The sequence below is a fragment of the Bubalus kerabau genome, chromosome 19 (assembly GCF_029407905.1).
Source record: "Bubalus kerabau isolate K-KA32 ecotype Philippines breed swamp buffalo chromosome 19, PCC_UOA_SB_1v2, whole genome shotgun sequence".
Classification (NCBI taxonomy): Eukaryota; Metazoa; Chordata; class Mammalia; order Artiodactyla; family Bovidae; genus Bubalus; species Bubalus kerabau.
In genome coordinates, this window is record NC_073642.1 from 5,032,737 (window position 1) to 5,052,550 (window position 19,814).

The following is a 19,814-nucleotide window of genomic DNA, read 5'->3' on the forward strand; positions in this document are numbered from 1 at the left end:
AAAGCGTCATTCTTCCCAAAGGCCCCCCTCTTCCCTGTGCCCCCTGCTTTTTGCCCTCTTCCCATCTTCCTTGAGGACACTGGCATTGAGTAGGTAGCTCTGCAGTTGCGGGAGGAGGGATGGTGCATCGTTTTCTGTGCTCTCTGCTCTGATGCATGTCTCTGCACCCAGTCATTCTTGGCTCTCAGAACCACCCGGGTCACTGAGACCTATTGCCCCAAGGTTTGTGCTCCTTTCTGAGCTTTGGGATTCACAGTTCCCAGCTGGCTCACATCTTCCAGGGGTCATGGGGGCCTACATACTTCTTTGGGCCAGGGGACAGACTCACAGCCCATGGTGTGTGGATTGGGAGTGGAATGAGGGTGCCGGTAGGACATGAACAGCCCTCCTCCCTGTGAACATGGCCGGAGTGGGGCCAGCCTCACAGAGCAGCAGCCTGGCCTGTCCTGGGGCACAGTAGCTGGGGAAGTACGGGGCACAAGACCGCAGGATGCTAGCTGCCTGCGCCAGTCTGGGGACAGCAGGAAGCCTCATCACCATCCACCACCCACTCCACACTCAGCCCTGGCCAGAACCCGGCGTGGCCACTCTGCTCCAGTCCATGTCTCAGCGCCATGGCCCTGCAGTCTTCAGGGTGCTGTGCCGTGTGAATGATAGAAAGAGGGAAATCTCACCTGTTTATGGGAAACTCAGGGAGCCATCAGCATATGCTTGACTGTGTCTGTGACCAGACACTTGGAAAGCAGCTTGCCAGGGCGGAGTGTGTCGTCAGCCCCCCATGCCAGCCCAGCCACATCTCCCGCAACAGAGAAGGGAACTTACAGCAGAACGCACTTGTGCTGGAGGGCTCCAGTGCAGCCCATGTGCAAACACGCTTCTGCATTACCTGAGACTTGGAAGGTCATGCTAATTTAAAACCACATGACAAGAACACTCAGCCTCCACTTGCCATGTAATTCAAGTGCAGCATCCGTGGTATCCCATTAACTGGTGAGCACGTCTGCTCTGTTTACATCATTCTGTTTGATATCATACTGATACCCAGATGGCACTGGAATTGTGTCACTAATTCTCAGGGTTCTAACGACCCCCTCGCCGAGGAGCCTCCTGAGAAGTAGGGTTCCCAACTCTGGGAGCTGTGGCTTTGCTCAGAGACAGGACACACTGGGTTTTGGAACCGTGTTAACTAACACACGTCTGAGGGGAGAACACCCGGTGAAAGAGGAAAGTGATATGACCTCACCGAGAGATGTGTCCACCTAGAGCACTGTTTTGTGTTGCCCTCAGGTCATCATCAGCCGTCAGACACACACTGTGACTAGGAATGCTTGGGGTGCCCATCTGGGCCCGTATGAGCCATGGCAGCCCACTCAGACACTCTCTGATGGGAGCCAGTGCTGACGCTGGGCAGGCCTTCATGGTTCCTGTTATGACTGCAAGACACACTTGGCAGGAACTGCCTGGAAAAGGGAACTTTGAAAAAACCAGGTTATCACTCAGAGATCTCAGAGGGCACATAGCACACCCAGGGCCACGCAGCACAGTCATGGGTGAGGGAAAGAGGAAGACCATAGATGTGGGGCTCTGCCTTTATTGGGGTCCAGGTGGGGTGCTTAGGGTTTCACCACTTCAATTTTTATTGGCAAATTCAAAACATAAGAACGGGAATTAGGTGTTCTAACTAGGGAGAATTGGGGTCATCAGGCGGTCAGTTATCTAGGTCACCTTGGGTTTTCTTGAAGGGGAACTGCATGGGTGGGTTGGTCCTTTATCTAGTGGAGTATCTGGGAACATGCTCATGTGAGATGAATGCCTTTTAAACAGGTGCCTTGGCAATCAGCAATTGAAAGCCTGATCCCAGGCACTTAACACTACAATTAAAAAAAGCTTATTATCAGTCACTTGCACTCCAGAGACCTACATACACATCATGTCCCTGGTAAAAGGATTCTATACCTAAGATGTGAATTCACCCCAATCTAAATCTGTAGATCCGGTTCAGGTCCAATATAAATCTCATCAGAGTATTTTGGGGAAAGCCTGATTCTAACATGTGTGTGGGTGAAGATGAAAAGGGGACACCTTGCTCTTCCAGCTGCTGGTGTCTAGAGTTCTGCACTCTGTGTGGTTAAGGCGAGGGGCTTGAAATCGCAATAGAAAAAGGAAGCAGAACAGACAATTCCACAGAAAGAGCATGTGCCCGCAGGAGACCTTACTTGTCAGAACAGGCCCTGAAAGGATGTGGGTGGGAAGAACGGCTTAATGATTCCTGTGGCAGCACAGAAAATCTCATGGAGAGGGTGCAGTTGGATACGTATATAGGAAAAGATGTACAGAAGTCAGCTTCCTGTATCAAGGCCCTGATGGTTAAAGATGGAGCATTCTAGCTTTGATGAGGAGGGCCTCCAAAATAAGATGCAGAGATTAAAAGGTTGATAAATTTAACTCACTTAAGCTACCATTTATAATTTTTTTTTTAAGTGAGCAAAGTTATATAGGCACAACTTGATGTTTACAACACATGGAACAAAAAAATTATGTATATCATAATATGTAAAGAATACATGATTCAAACGGGTAAAAAACACAATCAGATTTTATGAAGAAAACATAGCAAAAAAAAAAAAAAAAAAACCTTTGTTTAGTGATGTCTGTAAAACTACAGAGCAAACAATGCAGTGATTATGTGATTATTGTTAAGTTTGGAAAAGAACCTGTTGGGGGAAAGTGAGTTCACAGAAGGCCTGGAAGTTTCCTCTGTGTTAACTCAGTGTTTGCTCTATACTTGTTTGTTTTATTATTTTTCAAATATTAGGAATGCTCTTTTGCACGTAAATGAAGAATAAGGGTAGTGATGTGCACTAGCAGAGAAACTCGTACACTTAGTAGTGTGACCCTTCTTCTGGCACCTTCTGTGGAGGCCTGTGGCCACACAACACTCCTGCCCGTCTGCGCAGCAGTGGCTGCACTGGGCCCTGCCTGGTGGAGTCCCGGAACCTGCCGCCCCGCCCAGGGACGCCTTCCCTGCCAGCCCATCTGTCTCCTGAGACGCCTGCAGAGGCCTCCCTGTGAGGGCACACAGCTCTTTGTGCCAGGGGTTGGTGCTAGGCGGGGAGCCCAGCGCACAGGCTTGTGCAGAAGGCACTGGGGTCTGGGTGTGGCAGCCGTGCAGATGCTGTAGGTGTGTGGGTTCACCGTTGGGGGCCTCGAGAGACACGAGGAGCGCTCCAGTGGGCGGGTTCCTTCATGCCATCCGCTCCCCGGGAGCCACTCTCCTCTGAAGCCTGTGACCCAGACCCCCGGAAGCGTGCTCACCGTCGCCCCAGTGCAGCGGCCACCGCGCCAGTGCCTCTGCTGCCTCCTCACCTCTCAGGCCTCACCCTGCGGGCCCCTCCGCTCCACCAACACACACCCCAGCCGCTGCTTCCCATGACGTACGTGTGCTGACGCCCCGCGATCTCACCTCCCCAGACTCCCCCACTGCACCTCTCCCCTCGGCAGAGCGTGTGTCTGCCTGTAGCACTCACTACCACCTCACATATAACATGTTCATGTATATTTGTCTCCCTCCTCGGGGATACAGTCTTCTGTTTATTTTCCATCCACCTGTTCTAGTGTTCTGCTGCCATGACATGTTGTCACAAACTTAGCAATTTAATTGAAACAACATATTTATTAAGTAGCCTTATTGTAGTCATCATTTTATAATATATACATATATAAAATCATGACATTGTACACCTTAAACTTATACAATGATATGTGTCCATTGTATCTCAATAGTTAAAACATTAAAAAATAGAACAACACTTGTATCGTCTTCTAGTTCTACAGGTCAGACAGTGAATTTGCCTGGTATCCCAGCTCTGGGTTTCCCGTGGCCAGAATCGTCATGTCAGCAGGGCTGCCTTCCCTTCAGGAAGCTCTGGGGGCAAGTCCACATCCAGCCCCTCAGGCTGCAGGCAGGATTCAGTTCCCTGATCTGCAGGTTGAAGTCTCTGTTTCTTGCTGGCTGTCACCAGGAATCATTCTTGCCCATAGAAGGGCTAACTCCATACCTTGGGTCATGGCCCCTTCCTACACCTTTAAAACCAGCAATAGAAGTTGAGTCCTTTCTTTCTGCTTCAAATCTCTCTAAACTGGGTCTCTGTGACTGGCCTCAGCTTGAGAAAGTTCTCTGTTTTGAAGGACCAAAGTGGTTATATTGGGTCCACTGGGATCATCTAGGAAATCTCCTGACTTCGAGGCCCATAGCTTTCATTCCATTTGCACGGTGCCTTTTGCTGTGTAAGGTAACAGTCACAGACATGACGCCAGGGTTAAAGTTCCTGCTGCCTGCATCACCTGCCTGCCAGGACAGTGCAGACTACCAGACAAGTGCCTTCTGCAAAGTGAAACCTTTATAGGAGCTGATGTAGTCAGACGCTGCTGCAAGTTGTTAGAATCACAAACAAATGGAGACCAGACATGAAAACTCACTGAGCAGCCAGCCGGTTTCATCCTACAAATGAAGCTTAATTTAGCTTATTTTCTAAGGCTAACTTGACCTGGGTCATTTGCCTCTAAGGATTAGAAGTAAAACTTAAACTGTTTCCCGGGGTTGATATGAGGCAACTACTGACCAATTCCATATCACTTAAGAAAATTCTAATATTGTAACCACTTTGAATAATAAACCATCAACTCTTTCCTGCTATACAAGCTGCTTTATAATGGTGTACCCCTGAGCCTCAACCCATGCTTTGGTTTGAGAGCTCTCGGTTTGCAAACTGTCTTTTTGGTGTGTGCACAGTAAACTTACTCATTGCTTCTTGAGTGACTCATCATGTTTACTTTGACTCTTAATGAACCGTTGACACCCTGATGGAGCTCTCGTCATGTCCATTGTAATAGTGGACGGCAGACATTGTCACAATCCTGTTCTCAGATAGAAGCACTGAGCATAGAACAGGAGACTTGCCCCAGAGCGTGGAGCTGGGAGAGCCCCAGGCCCTGTGGTCTCGGCCCGTGCGACGGTGCACCCTGAAGAGAAGACAGTCCGTGGGAAGCACTGGGCCTGTCTTCTGAGGGCTCCGCCCTGTGGAAATGATAAGGGCTTTGACTGTGGAGCTGTCTGCCCTGGTCTGACTGCCCGTGCTTTCTGTAGGTCATTTGATTCTTCAGTCATCCCTCTCACTACTCTCATACATGTGTGGTTGTACCAGGCTGCAAACGTTTCCAGGCTTACACTGCCTTCTGTCCCCCGCCGTGCAGATGCATATCCTAATTCCGAAGTCGTCTATGTCTGGACCAACGGCACTGCCAAGTCAGTGGTGGTGGCAGAAGATGGCTCCAGGCTGAACCAGTACCACCTCATGGGGCAGACCGTGGGCACAGAGAACATCAGCACCAGCACAGGTAGCCCTCCTCTCCCGCACCCCGCACGGGTGCATGCCTGGGGGAGCCCCGGCTCTCCTGAGCCACAAGGAATCACCACGTCCAGCCCCTCCTCCGGCCGTGCACGGAGGCGCAGCTGTGGCATCCCGGGATTAAGGGTCATGAGGGACGTTAATCCGAGGTGCATTTGCCCCCATGTGAGCATCAGTGACCGCGGGCCCTGCTTATGTAACAGTCCTGCCAAGCACCAAGACGCCAGCAGCAGCCTCTGCAGCCAAGGCAGAGAGCTGCCTACACATTCTCCCATTTACCTGCTCTGCTGTTTCCCTGTTTGACCATTTCAGGGATTCCCCTGGGGTTGAATTTTGGAAAGCACAGCGAGCCACGTAGAAATCACCACGGCCTTCGAGGGTGCAGTTAACTCCCTCAGGCACAGGGATGGCTTGAGCCCTCAGGGCAGCACAGGCCTGGCGTCACCCGATGCCAAGTGGGCAGGGTCTCCGAAGGAACAGAGTGCATTCCTGGCCTACAGCGACAGGGGGTGTCCTCAGACCCCAACCCCAATGGTCATGATCACCAGCTTGGCTGTTAGCAGGGCAGGGTCCTCCAGGGCGCCAAATGGCAGGAGAAATGTGGGACAAGGATGGAGTGAGTCCTGCCTGCACCATGAGTTCTAAGCCCCAGATGGTCCCCCGGTCAGCATCACCTGTCAGCATCACCACCCCTGGGAGCTGGCCGGAAGCAAGGGATGCACATTGCAGCCTTCCACTCAGTGCCCATCTGCTGGAGAGGGCTGGTGTCCTCGGAAAGGGCCTGGCAGGCCTGGGAAGAGGCTGCTGCAACATACTGCTGCTGCGTTCAAGGGAAAGGAAGAGGCAGCAGGCCTGGTTTTATAGGAAGAAGTGGGAAGGTGGCATGGCTGATACTTGGGGTTAAGGAGTGCAACGCTAATAAACCCTGTTTCATGTCATTCTGTAAACATTTTTAAATGGGATTCTGCCCCTATTTGCATTTTAAAAAATGACCTTTTTTGAATGTTATCTTATATTGCTATCCTCGACTCAAAAATAAAACAGAATGAAAAGAACCATAACAGCAAAAGAATTTATGAGTAGGAGAGTAACTTCAAATCCAAATGCAAAGGAACAGAATGGTGTTTTCCCTTCTGGCAAAATCAGATCATGGCAAAGATGTCTTTGCTACTAGCATACCTTCCCCCCTTCTCTGTGTCCCTGTCTCCTCCTATGGGATGGAGCCCAGTCCCTCCTCTCGCCTGCCTGGGGCTGTGGGGAGGGCGTGGTGGCTCTCGGTCCTGCAGGAATTGTGGCCTCCTCTTCTGTAGGGAGCAGGTTTTACCACACATGATCTTAATTCATGCTCTGAGGAAAGGCACCTAGGGACGCATCCACAGCTGACCTTATTGACCACTGGACTTTGATTCCAACAGCAAGCGTCCACGCTTCAGCCAGTCTCAAACACCTCAACACTGAGCCCATGCTGCAGTCTGACCACCCTCAAACAGATGGCCCCATCTCGGGTCTGCCTCAGCAGAGGCCCCCCAACCCTCCACCCACATCCATGGTTCTGCCAGACTCGCTGGCCCACACTGTCTGATTCTTCCAATCAGTCAAAGGACTCTTGTCCTCAGATCAACTCAGCTCTGCCTTCACATCTGGAAGCATCCTTCCTGTCTCCCCAGGGAGAGGCAGACTCATGCAGCAAAGGCACCCGTCTCACCCCGCTGCCCATGTAGCCGCCTTGGCTCCTTACCAGTTCACCGTCAGTGCAGCATCATTCTCCGCAATGAGGGGAAGGTCGGCGCTCGCCTCCCACACCACCAGGCAGATCCAGAGGAGGCACTGGGGCATCGCCAAGGAGATGCCCTCGCTGTCCCTGGGAGGCGCGGGGGCTCGGCGCGGTCAGGACCCGCCACCTCCTGGGTCTGCTGCTTCTCACCCCCCAGCCGAGGCGGGGCACTGAGCCTGTGGGGGCCTGGAAGCCCACCGCCCCTGCCAGCCCTCTCTGGCTGGGAAGTGAGGAAAAACCCTCCACCCGCGACAGAGCTCTGTGATGTCCTGAGTTATATGTAGAGAAGCTAAATCCTGAAATCCTGAGGGCAGTAGCAGTGAGGGGGGCAGGTGGAGAGCGGCACAGATTGTAACCAGGGATTAGGAAAACACACAAATCTGATTTTCCCCAGAAAAGCATCCCCCCGCAGAGGCTCTTCAGAGGCCGGGGGTCAGGAGTCTTAACAAAACAACCAGCCTCTCCTTCACCCAAACAACAGGATTGAATGCTTGTGCAGAGGGAAGGTGGGGAGAAGGGAGCTCCCGAGGAGACGGTGACCGGGGCAGGAAACACAGGGATTCCTTTAGGTGGCTGACTGCACTGATTTGCTTATTTGCAGGTGAATACACAATCATGACAGCTCATTTCCATCTGAAGAGGAAGATTGGCTACTTTGTCATCCAGACCTACCTCCCCTGCATCATGACCGTGATCTTGTCACAAGTGTCCTTTTGGCTGAACCGAGAATCAGTTCCTGCCAGGACAGTGTTTGGTGAGTGTGCCTAACCCAGCCTGCAGACTGTGTTCTGCCTAGTCTAACATCGCAGAAAACAACAGCCTAGAGCTGCCTGTCTATTCTGTGACCTTGAAAACAAATTCAGTCTTAAAGACTAGATTTAGGGCTGCTTTCTGAACCAGGGTTCAGAGCAATTTGATTATCGTTTCCCTCCTGAAAAGCCTTTCACCGGTAGCCTGTTATTTATTTTTTCTTTTTTTGGGGGGAGGGGCAGGGCAGGACAGTGTTTTTAAAATTTCCAGCAATCTGTCTTACATGAGATTTTGCTACAGTATTTTTACAAAAGAGCCTGGCAGGCTAAAGTCCATGGGACCACAGAAATTCGGAAACAACTGAGCAACTGAGCAAGAACAACAAATGTATAAACACATATATGAGATATATGCATGTATGATATGTGTGTATATGTACACATATGTATGATAAGAATCTAGAATATTATCTGACATCCCTGAGACATAAATCAAGTTTAGCCAGATCTAGCTAGCTAGTACCTTGACACAGCAGACGTGATCCAATGTTTTACTCTTACTTGGGAGCTCATTTCATCAAATTCAACATTAAAAGTAATTTTATGGGTCAGTTGTAATGGATATTCACATCTTTCTAAACTGCCAAGTACTGTTCCCACCTCAGCTCTTCCTGCTGTACTTTTTCTTCCAAAGAAAGAAAGGTCCCCTGCATTTCCTGCCAAAACTCCTGTAGGTGGAAGAAGCCGGAGATCCTGGAGATTTCCAGGAAGGGCCCAGGACTGCTTCTGTGCAACCACCTCTCTGCCTCCAACCGCGTGCTTCGTCTGCCTCCTCTGATTTAGCATCAGGAAGGTGTGGGGGTTGGCTTGTGGATAGACAGTGTTTCCCCAGCTCTTTAGGAGAACATTAGTAGGTGGACAAGGAAAAAAATTTAGTTTGGAGGATGCCTTGTATTCCAGTCTGCTTCCTCATAGAGATTTTCAACTAGTGTTAGGATGTTAAATGACTCAAGGAGACACAAGAAGCCTGTTTAAGGTCAAACACAGAGCACTGCTCTCTAGCACAATGATGAACTGGATTTCTAAGAAAAATCAAAGGTGACCACTGATTTCTCATTAAGCATCAGTTCCATGCACAGTGCCATGTTCGGTGAGGGTATGTAAATATCTCTGAAGGATGACACTGAATGAACACTAAGCTGCTGTGACCACCAGCAACATTACACTCTTTTGATGCTGTTTGCTGGGGCTGCCTTAGTGCAGTTCCTCCCACTGAGGGCTTAAGCAATAGAAGTTAACTGTCTGGAGTTAACTGTTCTGGAAGCTCCAAGTCCCAAATCAGCAGAGTTGGTTTTCTCTGAAGGAAGGCTCTGCGTCTGGCCTCTCTCCTAATTTCTGGTAGTTTCTTGGCATGTGGCAGCATAATTCTGGGCTTCACAGGGGGTTTTCCCTGTGTGTGTGTGTGAGAGAGAGAGAGAGAGAGAGATACCAGTCATATTGGGTTAAGGCCTACCCTAATAACCTCATTGTAACTTCATTACTTCTGTAAACACCATGTTTCTAAGTAAGATCTGGAAAATAATGCTGAGTTCCAGAGATTAGGACTTCAACCTCTGAATTTGGGGAGGGTGGCGCACAGTTCCACTGGAACAGCTGCATTGCACTCACTCCCTGTGCACAGACATGCACCCTTATGCAAGCAAAACTATGCTAAGAGGAAAGACAGAGCTTGTGGAAACTACATGGGTTGTAAGTGTTCAGCAGACCTGGGTCTAGTATTGGCTCTCATTTGCCAGCTGGTGAATTTGAGTGCAGTACTATTTTTACATCTTTAAGCTCCTCACCTGCCAAATGTGAATATTGACACCCATCCAGAATGTAGCTTACATCAGGGGCTGGCCCCTAGCAGATGCCCAGTAAAGGTTCAACAGCTCCCTCTGAGGATCTAGACTTGCTGTATGCTCACTGCAGATTTCCCTAAAAGACAAGGCAGATGGCTACAGGCATCTTACACAGCAGCCTCAAGGTGACCCAGTTCTTTCTTAGAGGGAGTGCCAAGACCTAGATTCAGATGTGGCACTTCTGTTGCACTCGGGTCCTTGGAGTCTGCAGGCTCCGTTAGTCCATGTGAAAGCAAGTCTGCTTTACGAGTTTTCTGGAGCCCACAGTTTGTCAGGGCACTGTGAGTCTTTGTGAAGTGCTTCCCCAGAGCCGTGGGAACATCCCTGCCTGTCTCAGCTCGACTTTTCTGAGGAACACAAAGAAGCCCCCGTCTTCTAACTTATCTGTGTTGGGCATCTGCTCTCTGCAGGGCTCAGGTCAGGACAACAGGGACACAGGGTATGTGTACAAATCAGACCCAATCCCTGCCCGCCTCGATCCATATTCTAGCGGAGACAACTGACAAGATAAGGAAACTAAGCAGTGTTTAAAGGAACGTGTTGTGCTATGAGAATTGTAGAGAGAGACCTGGGCTGAGAGACAATTTCTTTCTGTCTTTGTCTCATGCAGAGGTGTTATCCTGGGGTCTGGTGCTAGAGCTGATTCTTGTTCCATTGTCCTCCCCTTATCGTTGACCAGGGGTGACCACGGTGCTGACCATGACGACCCTCAGCATCAGCGCCCGGAACTCTCTGCCCAAAGTGGCTTATGCAACAGCCATGGACTGGTTCATAGCCGTGTGTTATGCTTTTGTGTTCTCTGCGCTGATCGAGTTTGCTACCGTCAACTATTTCACAAAGAGAGGCTGGGCCTGGGATGGGAAAAAAGCCTTGGAAGCAGCCAAGATCAAGGTACTGACTTCGTTTTCCTCCTTACTCCAGAGAAAACGGGCCTGACTTTATGTCCAACTAAAAGCCCAAGTGTTTCTCTTCCCTACATCCCTTCCCCTGAAAAATGATTCCTTCCCTTATATTCACAGACCTTACAAAGTCTTATAACAGGTCCTGTTTTAACTTTATTTTCAATCACTAGCTTCATTCAAGGGAAAGATCTGATTTCATGTTGATGGTTTGGGCTTGTTTATCCTCAGGCCTATTACTTTTGACGAAGTACCTTCTGTCTGTTCAGGGACCACTTACCCAGTTTTGAATTGTACAGTCAATGGTTCTGCTTATTCTTTTGCCACTTCACCATGCAGTGTCTTCTGCAAGGTGGCTGAAGGTCATAAAGGGAGCATTTGAATTATTGAAAGCAACACAACAGCAAACACACCTGATTCTACTCGTGGGATGATCCAGCTTGCTTAAACGAGGCAAGAGTTATCTTGGGAAGCATTTTTCTGTGCAGAGCAATTAAGTGCTTAGTATATAGAAAGAGATTGGTGCCTGAATCTAAAAAATATTTGAAGAAAAAGGTTGTGCAACATTCCAACTTGAACTAGGTCCTTGGGGAAAAGAAAATAACATACATGGAAGAGAAGAGAAATAGCACGTGGCAAAGTGATAATTATCCCATACATAAAACAAACGAGCAAGTGAGAGATGAGAGATGAGCAGTCCAGAGTTTCCAGAGCAGGCTTGAATGTGAAACTCCATCTGTCCTTTGGAAATCATCACGAGGGCAGTCCTGGGGCCTTCCTGGAGACTGGAGACTGGAGCCCAGACCCATGATGGCGCCTGGATACTCTGCTGCTGAGGGCACTCAGGGGTGCGCACCCACAGCTGCACAGCTCTTTTTTCATTCAACACAGCTGTTCTTTTCTTACGAAAAGTCCAAAGTTCTGACTTGACCTGGCCCATCGGATTTTTCCTACTACCAAGCACCATGAATCCACTCCCACGCCGAGGTTTCAGTCATGCAAGAAAGACCTGCTTCTAGGCCCAGCTCACCTGTATGAAGATGGAGGAAGGCCTAGTGGGCCCGTATCAGGCCCCTGAGGGCAGGAGGGGTGGGGAGAGGTGCCGGGGGAGGGGGGGTCTTGACAGGCATGACGCTCCCAGATGGGTGTTTCTGTGGGAGGTGACGGGGGCAGGAGCCAGCTGAGCAGAGCTGGTGGTTGGCAGAGAGCTGGGAGAACACTGCAGAAGCAGGGGACTGTCGGACTGGGGGCTCTTGACTGAAGGGTCCCAGTAGGCAGAGCCATGGGGGTGTTCATACCCCAACAAACATGAAGTCTGGGGAGAGGAGCTTCCCAGCACTGTGTTGCAGGGAAGTAAATGTTTGCTATGGGCCTGGTGACGGTGGACTGGAGGTGGCCCCCTTGAGTGGGGCAGCCAGCTGGGAGGTGCAGCAGGAACTGAGGCCATCAGGCTTGTGTCTGTGAGCCTAGGAGGAAGGCGGAGCGGCCCTGAATGTTACTGAGTGGGCTGTCATCATCGTCAGCCACCTTATTCTCCCACATGTGGCCTCCCTGTCCTTTCCACTCATCACAGGTCTGAACACAGACCAGAAGGGAGAGGAGGGCTTGGAGGTAAAGTAGCTTGTCTCACTCCAGACTAGCACTGATCTCCTGGAAGACTGTGTGTTGCCCCCAGAGGTTGTGGAGCAGGGGGTCCCATGCCCTCGGCCAATGAAGGCATCAGGGTATCTGCAGGCATCCCAGCCAGCAAGCCCTACTTTAGTCGTGGTGGTGAGCATGAATAAGGAAGTGTATCATTACTCTTTTTGCATGAACTGGCTTTTACTTACAAGCGGAGAAAACTTGAACACCAAAGTGTTTGCCATCATTACCTGTTGGGGTCTTCAGAGTTTGGGGGTGCCAGGCAGTTTTTAGGGGTGAACACCTGCAGAAGGGTAGAGAAAAAAGTTCAGGTTGACCGTGAAGGGAGCAGTCTGCTGCCCTCTGCACCCTGCGCTGGGCAGCAAGTCTTCCCCAACAGAGCACCAGGGGCCCTTCTCCGACCACCGTTGCAGTCCTAAGGCTTGTGTGCTACCTTTTGCGAGCAGGACACCCGCTCCTGAGACCACCCTGCTGTCCATCAGTGTGTGCTCTGCCCTGCTTACCCCAGGACGTGAAGGCTGCACGAGACACTGACGGAACTAGTCTGTCAGGCTGGTGGCAGCCCCGCACGGGTGCGTGCGGAGCCACAGGGTCTGCAGAGAGCCCTGCAGCACAATTGCTCACAGGCCCTGCTCTGCTCTGAGGCTCATGGTCATCCTCGCCGCGGGCCTGTGTTCTCATGCTCCCTGGGTCTGTGCACACGCTCAACCTTGCTTTCCAGCGCTGCTTCCTGCTCCCTCTCCATGCCCTTCCTCTCTGCTTTTTGCCTTTCACATATTTTTAATAGTTAATATATTTGCTTTTCTTTTTTAAAACTATAGTCACCAGGCTGTGCACTACATTTCCTCATCTTATTTATTTTAAAGCTGGAAGTTTGTACCTTTTGACCACCTTCATCCATTGTGCTCCCCACCCCACCCTGACCTCTGCTGACCACCAATCTGCTCTCTGTATCTATGAGTTCAGCTTTTTGTTTATTTGGATCCTACATATAAGTGAAGTCATACGGTATTTGTCTGATTTATTTCACTTAGCACAGTGCTTTCAAGGTCCATCCCTGTAGGATTTATGGCTGAATAGTATTCCATTGTGTGTGTGTGGTATATGTGTGTCTGTATATAGTATAAGGCTTCCCTGGTGGCTCAGCAGTAAAGAATCCACCTGCAATGCAGGAGACATAGGATCGATCCCTGAGTTGGGAAGATCCCCTGGAGGAGGAAATGGCAACCCACTCCAGTATTCCTGCCTGGGAAATCCCATGGACAGGGGAGCCTGGTGGGCTACAGTCCATGGGGCTGCAAAAGAGTGGGACACAATTTAGTGACCAAACAGCATTCATATATATATATATATATATATATATATATATATATAAACGTATATTCATGATCAGTCACTTCAGCTGTGTGTATATGCATATATATATATACACACACATATATGTGCATTTTGTTTAATTATTCATCTATTGATGGATACTTGTTGTTACCAGTCTTTGCTATTCTGAGTAATATTGTCTTGGATGTGAAATTCTAGAACAGGCAAAATAGTTTATGGCATAAAAACTCAGAATAGTGGTTCCTTTTGCTGGGGTGAGGATGCAAATGGGCTGGGAAGGGGCATGGTGACCTTCTGGAGTGCTGATGGTGTTATGTCTTGATCACCAAGATGGTGATATATTATCTTTAATGTATTTGTGTGTTTTTCTAAATTTAATTCAATGAGACTATGTTAACTTGGTAAAAGAACAGAATTTTCCCCAACATTCTATCATGCGAATTTGCAAGCATGTGGAAATGTTGAAGAATTACACAATGAAAACCTCTTCTATTAACTTTTACTATGCTTGTGTCATCGCCACCTATCTGTCATTTATGTTACCTAGAGATGGGAATACCAGACCACCTGACCTGCCTCTTGAGAAATTTGTATGCAGGTCAGGAAGCAACAGTTAGAACTGGACATGGAACAACAGACTGGTTCCAAATAGGAAAAGGAGTATGTCAAGGCTGTATATTGTCACCCTGCTTATTTACCTTCTATGCAGTGTACATCATGAGAAACGCTGCCCTGAAAGAAGCACAAGCTGGAATCAAGATTGCCGGGAGAAATATCAATAACCTCAGATATGCAGATGACACCACCCTTATGGCAGAAAGTGAAGAGGAACTCAAAACCCTCTTGATGAAAGTGAAAGTGGAGAGTGAAAAAGTTGGCTTAAAGCTCAACATTCAGAAGACAAAGATCATGGCATCTGGTCCCATCACTTCATGGGAAATAGATGGGGAAACAGTGGAAACAGTGTCAGACTTTATTTTTTGGGCTCCAAAATCACCGCAGATGGTGACTGCAGCCATGAAATTAAAAGACGCTTACTCCTTGGAAGAAAAGTTATGACCAACCTAGATAGCATATTGAAAAGCAGAGACATTACTTTGCCAACAAAGGTCCGGCTAGTCAAGGCTATGGTTTTTCCTGTGGTCATGTATGGATGTGAGAGTTGGACTGTGAAGAAAGCTGAGTGCTGAAGAATTGATGCTTTTGAACTGTGGTGTTGGAGAAGACTCTTGAGAGTCCCTTGGACTGCAAGGAGATCCAACCAGTCCATTCTGAAGGAGATCAGCCCTGGGATTTCTTTGGAAGGAATGATGCTAAAGCTGAAACTCCAGTACTTTGGCCACCTCATGCGAAGAGTTGACTCATTGGAAAAGACTCTGATGCTGGGAGGGATGGAGGCAGGAAGAAAAGAGGACGACAGAGGATGAGATGGCTGGATGGCATCACTGACTCGATGGACGTTGAGTCTGAGTGAACTTCAGGAGTTGGTGATGGACAGGGAGGCCTGGCATGTCGCGATTCATGGGGTTGCAAAGAGTCGGACACAACTGAGCAACTGAACTAAACTGAACATCTATCTATCCGTTCATCCAGCCAGCCATCCTCAGTCCGTCAATGCTTCTTAATTCTTGATGGATTCAAAGTAAATAATGCATTTCCCACTAAATAATTCAGCAAGCATATCACTAATTAGAGTTCAATATTTGTTTACTGTTTGAGTCTTTTGAAGCAAAAATTTACATAATATGACATGGACAAACTCTAAGTGTACCCTTGAGAAGGTTTGACGAACATGTTCACCTATATAACCCAAATCCCTATGACAACAGAGCACGTTGTCACACTCCAGAAGGCCACTGTCCCCCTTCCCAGTCCATTCCTGTCCTCACCGCACCAATGGGAACCATTTCCTAACTTTTCTACCGTAAACTATTCTACCTGTTCTAGAATTTCACATCCAAGACTGGCCACGCGGGGTTCTAAGCCTAGAAGTCTGTGGAAGGCTGTCCTCTGCCAGAGATAAGCTGATCCCCCTGTCTGTCTCTGTCTCTTTTGAGAACTGATAGTTGCTTGCAAACATCATGCCCTTACATTCTTCTTGTATTTTGCAGAAAAAGGAGCGTGAGCTTACAATAAATAAGTCAACAAATGCTTATACTACTGGGAAGATGACTCACCCCCCAAACATCCCAAAGGAGCAGACCCCTGCAGGGACCACAAATGCTTCTTCAGCCTCAGTAAAACCTGAAGACAAGACTTCTGAAAACAAAAAGACTTACAACAGCATCAGCAAGATTGACAAAATGTCCCGAATTATATTCCCACTTCTGTTTGGCACTTTCAACCTAGTCTACTGGGCAACATATTTGAATAGGGAGCCAGTGATTAAAGGGGCTACCTCTCCAAAATGAGCTTTCGTGCTCCCAAACTCCAAGAGAGCCATACATCAGTGACGGGCATCAAGGAGAGGTTGAACTTGGGGGGCCTCCCTTATTTGGGCACTACCTTTCAGGAAATTTTTGCATGTTTAACTATATGTACAAATAATATTGCCTTGATGTTTCTATATATAATGTCAGATGTTTCAGAGATGACACATTGATAAATAAATCAAGCCACTTTCTAGAAAAACAGGAGAAATGGCACTGACACTCAGATGCTCAGCACCTTACACTGAGAGTTTACAAACAAGTATATTTTTAACTGTTCCAAGTGTTACCTAACAATGTTTTTTATACTTCAGATGTCATTTCATACAAATTTTCCCAGCAAATAAATATTTTAGGAAATGCTCCATGATTATTACTTGACCAACTCTCACAAGAAACAGATATCACAAAGAGCACATTTTGCATTGAAAAATTCAACTGTGGGCATTTATGTACAAACTAATTGCCTTTGATAATTCTTTGAAATTAAAGAATTTAATTGCTCTGAAATTAAAACTACTGCATGATCTTATGTTAAGAAATAAAATAAATATTTATGCAGACATTTAATAATAGAAGCATATAGTATGTTAGATTAACAGATAAAATATTTCCCCAAGGAAAAATTTAACTGCTTAAAAAATTTTTTTTTGGTGGAGTGGGAGTGAAACTTACTTCTCAACCTCTGACCACCCACCCCACACTGACTAACTGAACAATGACCAAGAAAGAAAAGATCTTAAAAAGTAGTGTGATGACAGTCTTGGCATCTGACCTGAGCATACACTGTCTGAAACACTGACCACAATTCACTGCAGCCAGAGTATAGTGCTTCAGTGGTGAGAAATTGTAAATGAGTTATTTTCCATTTTATTTCCCTGTATGTTATTTCATGATTGACTTATTGCTCTGTTAGCTTTTGTATATGAACCTTAAATGTTCATTAAAAAATAAAAATGAAACTGATCTTGTGGAAAATATGTCATTTTCTGAAAATATTTCAAATTTTGGTGCGTGTACTGACTCATTTTCTAAAGATGATATAAAGGAAACCCATCATGAAAGTGCTTGGGAAAAAAGCCTCTGACTTAGCTGTTCATCTCTGTTCCAGTCTGATTCTTCTGTGTAGCATGTAAAGAGAAAGCTGACTTCAACCACAATGAGGTGAATAGGTGGAACCAGAAGTTCTTTCTGTCACATACATCTCCATGATACAGTGCTCCACCGCTCTCTGCTCAGTAGAGTCCTCCCTGAAGGTAAGGTTACTGCTCAGTCCTCCACACCTTTCCTTTTGCTGTTTGTGAAGAGTGATACAAAGAACTGCATGTAGACCATCTACTTACTGTTAGAGTGATAACATGTGTGAAAGGAACAGTTTCTTTTTCCTCTCATAAGGGATTTTATGACCATTAGCAAATGGTATCAGAGTACAGTTCAGTGACTTAGTCGTGTCCGACTCTTTACAACCCCATGCACTGCAGCATGCCAGGCGTCCTTGTCAATCACAAACTCCCAGAGTTTACCCAAACTCATGTCCATTGAGTCAGTGATGCCATCCAACCATCTCATCCTCTGCTGTCCCCTTCTCCTCCTGCCCTCAATCTTTCCCAGCATCAGGGTCTTTTCAAATGAGTCAGTTCTTCATATCAGGTGGCCAAAGTATTGGACTTGCAGCTTCAACATCAGTCCTTTCAATGAACATCCAGGACTGATATCCTTTAGGATGGATTGGTTGGATCTCCTTGCAGTCCAAGGGACTCTCAAGACTCTTCTCCAACACCACAGTTCAAAAGCATCAGTTCTTCGGCACTCAGCTTTCTTTCTAGTCCAACTCACATCCATACATGTCTACTGGAAAAACCCTAGCCTTGACTAGATGAACCTTGGTTGACAAAGTAATGTCTCTGCTATGCTGTCTAGGTTGGTCATCACTTTCCTTCCAAGGAGTAAGTGTCTTTTAATTTCATGGATGCAATCACCATATGCAGTGATTTTGGAGCCCCCCAAAATAGTCTGACACTGTTTCCACTGTTTCCCCATCAATTTGCCATGAAGTGATGGGATCGGATGCCATGATCTTAGTTTTCTGAATGTTGAGCTTTAAGTCAACTTTTTCACTCTCCTCTTTGACTTTCATCAAGAGGCTCTTTAGTTCCTCTTCACTTTCTGCCATAAGGGTGGTGTCATCTGCATATCTGAGGTTATTGGTATTTCTCCTAGCAATCTTCATTCCAGCTTGTACTTCTTCCAGGCCAGCATTTCTCATGATGTACTCTGCATATAAGTTAAATAAGCAGGGTGAAAATATACAGCCTTGACATACTCCTTTTCCTATTTGGAGCCAGTCTGTTGTTCCATGTCCAGTTCTAACTTGCTTCCTGACCTGCATACAGGTTTCTCAAGAGGCAAGTCAGGTGGTCTGGTATTCCCATCTCTTTCAGAATTTCCCACAGTTTATTGTGATCCACACAGTCAAAGGCTTTGGCATAGTCAATAAAGCAGAAATAGATGTTTTTCTGGAACTCTCTTGCTTTTTCGATGATCGAGCAGATGTTGGCAATTTGATCTCTGGTTCCTCTGCCTTTTCTAAAACCAGCTTGAACATCTGGAAGTTCACAGTTCACGTATCAAAGTTATACCTGCCTAAACGGACTACTTGATGGAACTTAGTTCTTAAAAACTCATACACCTCAGCATGTTTGATGGACACAGATATGGTCATGGCCATGGACACACATATAAGCACATATTCAGAAGTCCTTTATCTTGAATAACTATATAAATGCCTATAGCATCCACTCACTGAAAACTCCCAAGTACTTTTTCTGAGAAATCTTTCCACAGGATTCAAGATCAAGTATTATATTTTCCTCTATGGATTTATGGATGTGAAAGTTGGACCATAAGGAAAGCTGAGCATTGAAGAATTGATGCTTTTGAACTGTGGTGTTGGAGAAGACTCTTGAGAGTCCCTTGGACTGCAAGGAGATCAAACCAGTCCATCCTAAAGGAGATCAGTCCTGAACATTCATTGGAAGGACTGATGCTAAAGCTGAAACTCCAGCTTTGGCCACCTGATATGAAGAACTGACTCATTGGAAAAGACCCTGATGCTGGGAAAGATTCAAGGCAGGAAGAGAAGGGGACAACAGAGGATTAAATGGTTGAAAGGCATCACCAACTCAATGGACATGAGTTTGAGCAAGCTCTGGGTGTTGGTGATGGACATGGAGACCTGGCATGCTGCAGTCCATGGGGTTGCAAAGAGTCAGACATGACTGAGAGACTGAACTGAACTGATTATATTTTATCACAGTAGTGTGAGAGATGCACAGAACTACTACATTCTTCAAAAAGACTGGTGCCCATTTATGGCATCCCTGGTTCATTAAATATATAGAGGTTCCATTGCCCCTTCCTTCTCTGCCTTGTTTCAGGGTATCATAATAGAAAAGTAAAGGTCAACAAAAAGGATGCTCTTAAAACATCACACAAGAAGCATTTCTCTTTTGCAAATGGTGGTATATTTGTAGAATTATGTGTGCTTTCCATTATACCCTGATAGCTGAGTTGCTAAAGAATCCACCTGCAATGCAGGAGACCCCGATTTGATTCCTGGGTCGGGAAGATCTGCTGGAGAAAGGATAATCTACCCACTGCAGTATCCTTGGGCTT

The 19,814-nt window shown here is 47.2% G+C and overlaps 1 protein-coding gene across 3 annotated transcripts in view; it reads left to right on the forward strand.

Annotated features, from left to right (window-relative positions):
• The window catches only part of GABRA5 (gamma-aminobutyric acid type A receptor subunit alpha5), a 90,117-nt gene extending 73,016 nt beyond the window's left edge, over nt 1–17,101 (forward strand). For 2 of the 3 annotated variants that reach the window (XM_055556054.1, XM_055556055.1), the window contains 4 exons: nt 5,254–5,397; nt 7,784–7,936; nt 10,512–10,723; nt 15,822–17,101. In XM_055556054.1, the coding sequence (XP_055412029.1) occupies nt 5,254–5,397; nt 7,784–7,936; nt 10,512–10,723; nt 15,822–16,121 (809 nt within the window). In that variant the 3' untranslated portion in view covers nt 16,122–17,101. The remainder of the gene's footprint in view (nt 1–5,253; nt 5,398–7,783; nt 7,937–10,511; nt 10,724–15,821) is intronic. The other variant, XM_055556056.1, reaches the window with a different exon arrangement.
• Nucleotides 17,102–19,814: the final 2,713 nt, after the last annotated feature.